This window comes from Asterias amurensis, chromosome 10, assembly GCF_032118995.1.
Source record: "Asterias amurensis chromosome 10, ASM3211899v1".
In the NCBI taxonomy this organism is placed as follows: domain Eukaryota; kingdom Metazoa; phylum Echinodermata; class Asteroidea; order Forcipulatida; family Asteriidae; genus Asterias; species Asterias amurensis.
In genome coordinates this window covers 9,114,792-9,125,437 of record NC_092657.1, presented here as the reverse complement: position 1 = coordinate 9,125,437, position 10,646 = coordinate 9,114,792, and the positions used below count along the sequence as shown (strand labels likewise).

The window sequence follows — 10,646 nt, the reverse complement described above, 5'->3', positions numbered from 1 at the left end:
ACATGTTTTCTGTACCAAAATAAACGGCTGTTGCCTGACAAATATATTTAGCAATATAAGTCACTACAAAGCCATTGAACCCTTTCGATAAACAGTGTTGTCCAAGACCCACGCTTTGTGTACCACAACTTCTATATCAAATAACAAACCTGTGAAACTTTACGCTCAATCGATCATCGGAGTCGGGATAAAACAACAGAAAAATCCACCCTGTTTCCGCGCGTTTCGCCGTGTCATGACATGTGTTTCAAATAAATCTCGTTAACGAGAATTTATATTGTTTTGCTGTTTTCTCAAAAAGTAAAGCATTTCATGGAATAATATTTCAATAGAAGTCTTTCACCATTGCCTTCTGTAAACCCTGTTAGTTATTAGTAAATCTGTGAACTTTTTTTTGTTGTCTGAACCGAAAGGGTCAAATGACTTAAGGCAATTGATTGGCAGAGAACTGAGGCGGCAGAGATCGGCAGTTTAAGTTTGGAAGCAAGGAGAAAATCAGGGCCATGATGTTGATGTGGGAATCTTACCCTCTCCTAGAAGTTCAAGGGACTATAGAGTGAGAAGCGTTAATTGAATGTCTCAGGCGGACCAAGAGGAAGGCCGGGGAGTCCATTCATGATACGTGCCTACATAAAATTGAGAGTGGAGCGAGACGCTGCAGTGTTAACCGGAGGACATTTAAGCCTTTGGACATTTTCAAGTATAAATTTGATTAACTTTTGATTAACTTGATTTGGAGACATTTAATTGACTACAGAGTAGAGTGGTGTTATTAAGACGCAAAAAGTGACCCGTTGCAGAAGTAAGATTGTTAAAGCGCCTTGATTGTGTATATATATAATATCGATTATAGTCTAAGGAGACTCCCCATTTAGTTTCTAGTATTTTAATAATAATAATAATAATAATACAAGGTATTTATAAAGCGCTCTAACTAACAGGGGAAAGTACCACAGCGCTGTACACACAAAATAAACAAAGAGCAAAGAATAAATAAAAGCTAGCAAATCAGGTGAACAGGTGGGTTTTGAGAGATTTCTTGAAGGCTGCTAGTGAGCTAGAGTGGCGGATGCTGTGAGGTAAATCATTCCAGAGTTTGGGGGCAGCAGCGTGGAAGCTTTTTTCACCAGTAGTGGTGCGTGTTTTGGGGATGGCAAGTAGTCTGGTGTCAGTAGATGACCGGAGGTATCTGTTAGGTTTGTACAACTGAATGAGATCCGTTAGGTATGAAGGTGCAGAGGCGGTATTGAGACATTTGAAGACCAGGGTAAGTATTTTAAAGTTGATACGGTTGGAGACTGTCAGCCAGTGAAGATCGTGAAGAATGGGAGTGACTCTGTCATATTTCTTGGCCTGGTAGATCAGTTTAGCTGCACGATTTTGGAGCCGTTGAAGGCGTTGACAGTCAACAGATGATATTCCATAGAGAAGAGAGTTAGCATTATCGAGATGAGACGTTACAAGGGCTCTAACAGCAGCATGGCATGTGGGCTTATCAATGTACATTCTTATCCGAGAAAGGTTGCGTAGACTGAAATTAACGGATCGGCAAATAGAAGTGACTTGGTCAAACTCCACTCCAAGATATCTGATATTCGTGGAAGGCTGGATGATTTCGGAGTCTACTTGGAGGGAAACATCAGATAGCAAACTGAGACATCTACTGTTGGCACAGACAAAGAAATCAGTTTTGGAATCGTTGAGTTGAAGCATGTTGCTTAACATCCATTGTTTTATGTCCATTATGCATTGCGACAATGTGGAAAGAGCTTGATTGATTTCACCAAGGTTGTTGGGATTAAATTGAATGTACAGCTGGGTATCGTCAGCATGGAAGTGATAGCGTATGTGCTCAAACCGTTCAATAATTGTGGCCAGGGGATAAGTAAATAGGGAAAACAGCTGAGGCCCTACCACAGAACCTTGTGGTAAACCAAACTCCAATACCTGGGGGTCAGATAGCTCACTAGCAACCTTAACTCTATTAGTGCGACCAACAAGGTATGAATGAAACCACTGTTGAACATGACCTGTTAACCCAAAAACATTATATAATCTATCCAAGAGGGAAACATAATGGTATCGAACGCCGCCGACAGATCCAGCAACACCACGAAGACAGCCTGCCGATCATCAAGAGCACGCATTATGTCACTCTTGATTCTCAGCAATGCCGTCTCAGTGCTGTGGCCAGACCTGTAAGCAGACTGAAACTTCTGAAACAACATATTAGTACAAAGATGATCATTGATACGAGTTAAAGCAACCTTTTCAATCAGTTTCGATATAAATGCCAAGTTAGAAACCGGTCTATAGTTCTTGAGATTGTTCACGTCTAGCCCGGGCTTCTTTAGAATGGGAGATACTATGGCTTCCTTGAGGCTCGATGGGAAGGAACCTGTGGCAAGCGAGCTATTGACGATTGAATACATTTTCAACACACTGTTGATTTCAAGACAAGTTTTATTGATTGAGTAAGTCATCTCTTATCTTTGCAATAATTTTAAAGCAAATTTAACATTAATCTTGATTAAAATTTCCTAATGGATTTAAAATATTTTCATATTTTACCATTCTGTGGTTTCGTTTTCTTAGGTTCGTCCTCTTCCCCTCTACATCAGCCTTGGACTGTGGTTCAAGTTCTACACCTTGATGGAAGAGGAATGTAAACATCTTGGTGAGGAAATAGCAGCATCCTATGCAATGTCTCCACAGGATGTCCGTGGTATTGCAAATGGTCCCTTTCCCCATTTATGTCGCAATGCTTGCTGAGGTGCATTTGGCTGAGGAGCGTGTCCAAAAAATAACAAGTGAAATGAAAGAACTACATTAGCAACTTGCACTTGTGGCACTTCTCAATGACAACATAAACGTTGAGGATGTAGTTTCCAGTGTCACTTCAGACATGAATGCACTTGGAAACGAACTCGAACAGCAGGTTAGTTCAATATATCTTTCAATGGTAAAATACATCAGTTATGTGTTAAATATCTTTCAAATTTATTTAGTTAAAAAGAAATATAATCAACATCTTCCTCCTCAAACTTAATTTTAAAACAGGAGACAATTCAAAGCAATGCTGTGAAGAAGCTGCCCAACCACCACAACCCACTGCTGCAAAACCTTGACAAGTATCTCCAGGATATGAAAGTGCGACGACAAGCGTACTACTCGTACTACTCGTACTACTCGAACACCTTTCTAGGAAATCATGTCCAGAAGTGTTTGGAAGTGAGTGTTAATGTTCTTTATAATGATGTTTAAAATGACATATAAATTCGAAAATTGTAAACATTACATGATTATGCCACGTTTCACATTTTCATTGTTTTACTTGCTTGTATTCAGGAGATAAATATCATCAAGGTCACACAAAGCTTTGTGGCAGAAACATCACGCCTTGTCCCAGCAAAAGTGGAAAATGCAAGAAGTATCAGCACAAAATACTTAATGTTTTTTACACTTTTTGCCAAGTGCCACAATGTCTACAACACAGCTAATTCCCTTAATGGCACAGAAATTGCAAAACTTGGTGAGTGATGAAGGATAATAATAATGTAACGATGTTTAAAAAAAATTAATATCTGGTCATGTGTGTGTTTGATTAATTGATAACAACAAAATGTCACACTTTTTCAACTAGATGACGACATCACTCACTTCATGGACTTCTACCGAACCACTTTCCCGGATAAAAGCTTCCCTCTTAAAGTGAATATCCTTGAAGTTCACGTTATGCCATTCATCCAATGAACACGGCATGGACTAGGGCTCTTGGGGGAACAGGGCGGCGAGTGCATGCATGCAGTGTTTAACAACCTGAACAGGCGCTTTGATGGAGCTCGGAACACCACCAAGCAAGACCCTGACCTCTTGAAGCTAATGTGCGTGATGCAAGAACATCTGCTCTCCGTCAATCCCGCAATATCTTGCTAGAACATCGAAGATATCTGAAATGCCGTTTCTTACTATGACAACTCCCCAGCTACTTTTCATCTTGAAATTGTGATCTTTGGTGACATTGCTGTAAATCCCGGCCCTGTAGCTGGAAGTAACTCAAACTCATCAGAAACTAGTCCAAACTCTGCAAATTCCTACTCACGGAACAAGCTTCTCAGTCTCCGTTATGCTCCATCCACACGTGCTACAACTCTGCTGCCTTCCTGTATGTTGACATTGCAGAACCTTGGCCTTTTTGTAAATCCCAGCACTGTTTACCGACCTACAACATCGTGGTAAAAAAGCTGGTCGCCGTAGATCTGTACATAAAACCCCTATACCCGAAGTTACAATCCCATCTGTTCCAGCACCAGTGACGCCAGCCAAATCTCAACTCAGCCTTTGTGTTCTGAACACACAGTCCATCTGTAACAAGTATGACGATTTTGCTGATTTTGCTCTGTAAAAAGATCTTGACCTTGTTGCCGTTTCAGAAACATGGCTGAGACCAGATGACAACTTGACATGTCGTTAGTGTACCCCTGCTGGCTACTACTTTCATCACATCCCAAGACCTCACAAGACTGGTGGAGGAGTTGCAATACTATACAGATCTACTTTGTCTGTCTCTGTGAAAAGTAATGGCGTCCAGTACACAACTTTTGAATCTCTTCATGCTGAGGTTTCCGGAAACTCTACATCTGTTCGCCTTGTCATTGTGTACAGACCTGACAGGGATTCAACCGGCCAACATGTGACTTTCTCAAGTTTTTTAGGGAGTTTGAAAATCTGATTCTGGAATATCTTCTTCATCCATCAGAAATCATCATCACCGGTGACTTTAAAATTCATGTTGATGACATCCACAACAACAATGCAAATCAGTTTAAACATCTATTTCAGGCTTTTGGTCTCACCCAGCATATTAAGGAGCCGACTCATCGTCTCGGTCATTGCCTGGACCTTGTCATAACTCCTGACATCACCCCACCTATTGTCTCAAACTTTGTTATTCTACCTGGATTATCAGACCATTATGCAGTCATGTGTAACTTGAGTCTGTGCAAGCCCAAAGTCCCAACCATTACTGTAAAGAGCCGACAGTGGAATCATGTAAATTCTCCTGAAGTGTTCCGCGACATAGAAACTCATTTGGCAAAGCTAACAGTCGATCACATCTGCTTGGATTCTTATGTCAGCCAATATGAGAGTAGTCAGTGACATCTTGGATAAGTACGCGTCTTGGAAAACAAGATCAGTCAAGGTCCGAACTGAAGTCTCCTGGTTTAATGATGACATTCGTACAGCAAGAAAGATCTGTCATCAACTGGAGCGGAAATGGCGGAAAAATGGCAAACTGGAAATACAACGACAAGAATATCGCAACCAATGTAAAGTAGTCAGGAATTTAATCAACCAGGCAAAGATCACCCATTATTCATCTCAAGTACAAGAATCCTCAGGAGATCAAAAGAAGCTGTTCAAGATAATTGGTATGTTGTTGCTCAAGCCCAAAACCCCCGTCCTTCCATCCACTTACAATGACCAGGACTTGGCAAATGAGTTCCGGAAATTCTTTGTCACCAAGATTTCAGACATCCGCTCATCATTTTCATCAGTCCCTTACAACGTGCCGCAGACATTGCCACAACTTCAACCAGAGTGTAGACTATCTGTGTTTGAGCCTGCCACTGTTGCTGAGATTCAAAGGGTTATTGTGAAATCTCCTTCAAAATCCTGTGAGCTGGATCCAGTGTCAACATCCATGATAAAGCAGAACATCGATATATTTGTACCCTACATCACTAATCTTGTCAACGAATCACTCAGTTCCGGTTGTTTCCCCGATAGCCTCAAAGTTTCCTACATCAGACCGCTCATCAAAAAACCAAACCTGGACAAGGAGGTATTCAAAAACTACAGACCAGTTGCAAACTTAAAATATCTTGGAAAAGTCATCGAACGAGTAGTCTCATCACGCATTTCTGATCACATTAATGCTTTCAACCTGTCCGACGTGTTTCAGTAAGCATACACTGAAAACAAAAACTGGTAATGCTGACAAAATGAATCTTGTTTAGCCACCATGTCTGTACTGAAGGGTTTTTACTTGTCAATTTGACAAGTTTTAAACTCGTCATCATTTTGTTCATATCTCGTCAGCATCTTGTGTACATCTTGTTAACATCTTGTCACTATCTGGTTAAACATCTCGTCACTGTCTTGTTTTTATGTCGTCACTATCTTGTGTACATCTCGTCACTAACTTGTTTACGTCTCATCACTATCTTGTTTAAATTTCGTCAACATCTTGTTCTCGTCTCATCACCACCTTGTTTATAACTCGTCACTATCTTGTGTACAACTCGTCACCATATTGTTTACATCTCGTCACTGCCTTGTGTCGTCATTATCTTGTTCTCGCCTCATCACCACCTTGTTTCTAACTCGCCACTATCTTGTATACAACTCGTCACCATATTGTTTACATCTCGTCACTGCCTTGTATACATCTTGTCAGTATTTTGTTTACAGGTTGTCACTATCTGGTTTACTCCTTGTCACTGTCTTGTTTATATGTCGTCACACCTTGTGTACATGTAGTAACTATCTTGTTTACATCTCGTAGCTGTCTTGTGTTCTCTTGTCAGTGTCTTGTTTTGATCTAGTCATGATCTGGTCATTATTTCATTTTCTGGTCGTTATGTCCTGACGAATTTATTGTTATCTTGTCATGCTATGAGATTCACTTTGAAATTAATATAAATATTTAATAGAAGTACATTTCAACCTAGTACGATAACAAATAAATAGAAATCATGAAACAAGACATTTCTTTACCTTCAAGGGTTGAGGTACTTTTTGTAGTACACAACAGATTTACATTAAACTTACAGGGTTTGTAGGTAATGATGGTAGAAAGCTTCCCTTAGAATATTACTTGATGAGGTGCTGTGGTTTTTTAGAAATAAGTAAAATAATGTCACAAAAGTAATTTTCTACAATTATTTTAGCATGTACAACGTATTTACCAGTACTAGTATACTAATACCAGTACTGGTAAATACGTCGTACATGCTAAAATAATTCTCGTCTCAAAAGACGAAAATTATTTTCGTGACATTGTTTTACTCATTTCTAAAAAACTACAGCACCTCAGCAAGTAATATTTTAAGGAAAGCTTTCTACCATCATTATCTTCAAAACCTGTAAGTTTAATGTACATCTGTGGACATTGTGTTTTGTGTCGTGCAAAAAGTACTCAAACCCTTTCAATGTTTATTTTAACAACATTAGAATGGCTCTTGAAGTTAAACAGCACTGTAAAGGGTGGAGACAACTTATTGCAACAATATAATTTCGCCAGCCAAACAGACCATTTCTTTCAAGTCACAAGAAGGATCTTAGTCAGGATTTATATATTGGTTCACTGAATTTGCGCATATATTTCACAACAAAATTACTTGACATTTGAACTCGAGGTGGCTCAATATTCTAAAACTTACTATTTTTGGCGTAAGGTTTCTAAAACAGTTACCCTTCTATCCATGGCCCCCCATTAAAGTCAACAACACTGGTGAAAATGTAACGACTAACTTTCAATCATTGGTTGGTTTTTCCTTACTTCGCATAGGAACCACACCTCTTCAAAGAGCCAGACCTACTTCCACAAGTAAAAACACAACATCTCCATTTTGTTTGAGAGAGATTAGATTTTTGGCCACACAGCTGACAATAACCAGAATCATAAATTTAACATGGAATGTTTTCACAGGGAAAAACGAAGAGTTTGTTTCCAAAATGCTATATATGCCAATTGCTCTTTTTGTTTTTGGTAAACAACTTATTTTTCCCCTCAGTCATAAAAAAACTTTTTTAAATAAACACAAAGATGTGATTTAAAAACAGTGTTATAACAAATTGTTATGGTAAAGTAATCAAAGTTATCTTTCTTTTTGTTCATAAAATATTCAAGATGAGAATTTGTAGTGAAAGTTTCTGCTGAATATATGGCGTTTTGGAAATAAACTCTTCACAATTTTTTTTCAAGGGTACAATAACTAAGTATGCTTAAAAAGAATTACATTTTGTTTAGACATCGGGGCTTACAATTGGCAAGATAAGTTCAGATTTGTTGACACAACTTTCAAAACTTGCTTTATTGGTCCTGTCAGTAATTGAACATGCAGAAAGTAGTCACAGTTAATACTGAGATAAGGTTTGAAGCAGGGCACACACACTAGTGCTGACTTTTTCTTTGTCCTGAATGTTCAAGACCGACCTTTGGAAAAATTGCAGTGTCTTCTTCAACTTTTTGGGACAGGACAAAATAAAAATATACAACGATGCAAAGTGAACCTCAAATGCAGAAAACAAGTGTCTGGTCTGCATGACGGTCTCCTCTTCAATATTGACCTTGAATGTGGTGTCATCTTGTTGTATGACAGGATGCGTTTGTGAATCTTCACTCTGAAAAGTGTGAGAAAAAGAAAAGTAATAAATATTAGAAAGTGAGTAAATGCATGGATGCATGAAGGCCAGTATTCGGTGAACGTGTTGTAATAAACCAACCAATGAGCCCCCATATTGGCTTGCAAGTAACACCAGGCTTCTTAAATACCGGCCAAAGGAGCAAAGGAATCATGCTTCATGTAGTCTAGTTTGGAGTGTACCACTGAAATGATGACTGGAAATTATTTGACAAAATGAAAATCCTGATGCAATTTCACCTGTACTTGATTAAGTACTTACATACGGAGCTATAATATGTGCATATTCGCTTCATTTGCAAGTATGATGGAGGGTGAATGGGGATTATGAGCATGTCACCATTTGAAAAAGTTCCCAAACAGTGCGATGAATTTGAAAACTCCAGCCTTTCCATCATCCTACCTGTTGAGTCAGCAGATGATCCAGCTTCTCCTTCAGTAGTATTGGCACCACAGCAATGGAAGCACAGTATGCTTTTTCTGAAATAGGTTGAGAGTACCATAAAGTATGTTGCAGATTACCAGTGTTGTAGGACTCGATTCGGGGACTCGGAATCGATTAGATTCCCTGACTTGGACTCAACTTGAGTCACGTCAGCCAAAGACTTGGACTCAGACTCGGACTTAACCTAGAAAAACTTAAATGACAAAAAACGAAGTTGGACAATTAAAATATGGACGCCACTTTTGCACAGGATTTTAGTTTATTTTGTTTCAATTTTCTTTCACCACTAAGTAAAAAACAAAACAAAAAGGAAGACACAGACTTTTGGGACTGATTATTTTTTACAGCGTTTTATTCAGATATTAATCTTTATTAATACACTGCACAAGATACATCTTGACAGTTATCAGAATCCATCTGGTGCGAATAAAGGGGGGGGGGGAGGGGACCCCCCTGCGCTGAAACAAAAATTATTAACAAACATAACAGGGTGTTATTATCAGACAAAGAAAAAGAAAAACCTGACCCCATGCAAACAATTCTGGATCCGCCCCTGCCTTCACGTTTAAAGCCTTGCCTGTGGTGATTTTTGAGATGGACACACCCTTTGTATGTGTCTATTAAGCAAAACTTACCATTCAATGGCTTCAGGAGTTTCACTGCAGCTACTGGATGCAGAAGACACCACATCATCATTGGCATCTGCAGTCAGGACTTGCAAGCTCGTCATATTTTCAAGAGAGGACATTGGGGCCACGTCAACCCAATCTCAGAAGTCTTTGTCAAAATACTGCAGTAGCATGGTCTCCCCATCTCTTGGTATTTTGAATTGTTGACATATGGAATTGGCTATGTCATCCACATTTCCCTTTTCATTGGCAGATTCCAGCTGAATGATTTGTTTTGAGCTCTTGTATGTGACATGGAATTTGAGATGCATTTTCTGGGAGGAAATTGTAACAGTTTTTGTGTTGATGATCATATACCAGTCAGTACAAGAAATTTTCGTTATTGTTATATGGAGAGTTTATGACTTAAGTTATTGTTTTGATGGTTACTAAGGATACTACAGTTATTGCAGCAGAACTGAACTTTACACAGCTGTTTTGTGTCTTAGGATTACTAATTTATTTCTAGGTTCTGTTAGAAAATTGTATGTGTTGATGATCATATACCAGTCAGTACAAGACATTTTCGTTATTGTTATATCGAGAGTTTATGACTCAAGTTATTGTTTTGATGGTTACTATAAAGGATACTACAGTTATTGCAGCAGAACTGACCTTTACACAGCTATTTTGTGTCTGAGGATTACTAATTTATTTCTAGGTCCTGTTGGAAAATCATACACATCAAGTGGGTGGTAGTCAATGGCATCCGTTGGTTTAATAAACATATACTGGTTACTTTGTTCCACAATATATGCGTGGTAATGGACACTGAAGCGTAAGGTGTTGAGTACACAGCAAGTATGGAATGTTTTCAATGAGGAAGCAGTCCTCAATCCTAAGGAATACAGGTAAACCATTATTGTATCTAAAAACAACACACCAACCACACCAGTATTTCACACCATTAACCTTGATGCAGTTACACTCAAAAACTCGGTCTTGACCTCCCAAAAGTGGTTCCAACAGATCTTGCACCTCCTTCAATAAAAGCCTAACATAAGTAAGCTTTCCACAACTTGTGTCAATTTTCTGTGTTTCCAAGTAGTTATCAGATGCCAGGAAAATTGTCTGCATAAACTGATGCCTGACAGCCATACTTTT

General features: G+C 38.9%; 2 protein-coding genes across 2 annotated transcripts; both read right to left on the bottom strand.

Annotated features, from left to right (window-relative positions):
- Positions 1–1,008: 1,008 nt before the first annotated feature.
- LOC139942621 (uncharacterized) lies at positions 1,009–1,713 on the bottom strand. The gene has a single exon (XM_071939469.1). The coding sequence runs from the start codon at positions 1,711–1,713 to the stop codon at positions 1,009–1,011; it is 705 nt and encodes a 234-aa protein (XP_071795570.1).
- A 5,452-nt stretch (positions 1,714–7,165) lies between these two features.
- On the bottom strand, positions 7,166–10,256 carry LOC139943132 (uncharacterized). The gene is made up of 3 exons (XM_071939950.1): positions 9,510–10,256; positions 8,833–8,909; positions 7,166–8,409 (listed from the first exon to the last, which is right to left on the bottom strand). Exons 1-3 carry the CDS (start codon positions 9,574–9,576, stop codon positions 8,143–8,145), a joined length of 411 nt encoding a protein of 136 aa, XP_071796051.1. The 5' UTR covers positions 9,577–10,256; the 3' UTR covers positions 7,166–8,142.
- Positions 10,257–10,646: the final 390 nt, after the last annotated feature.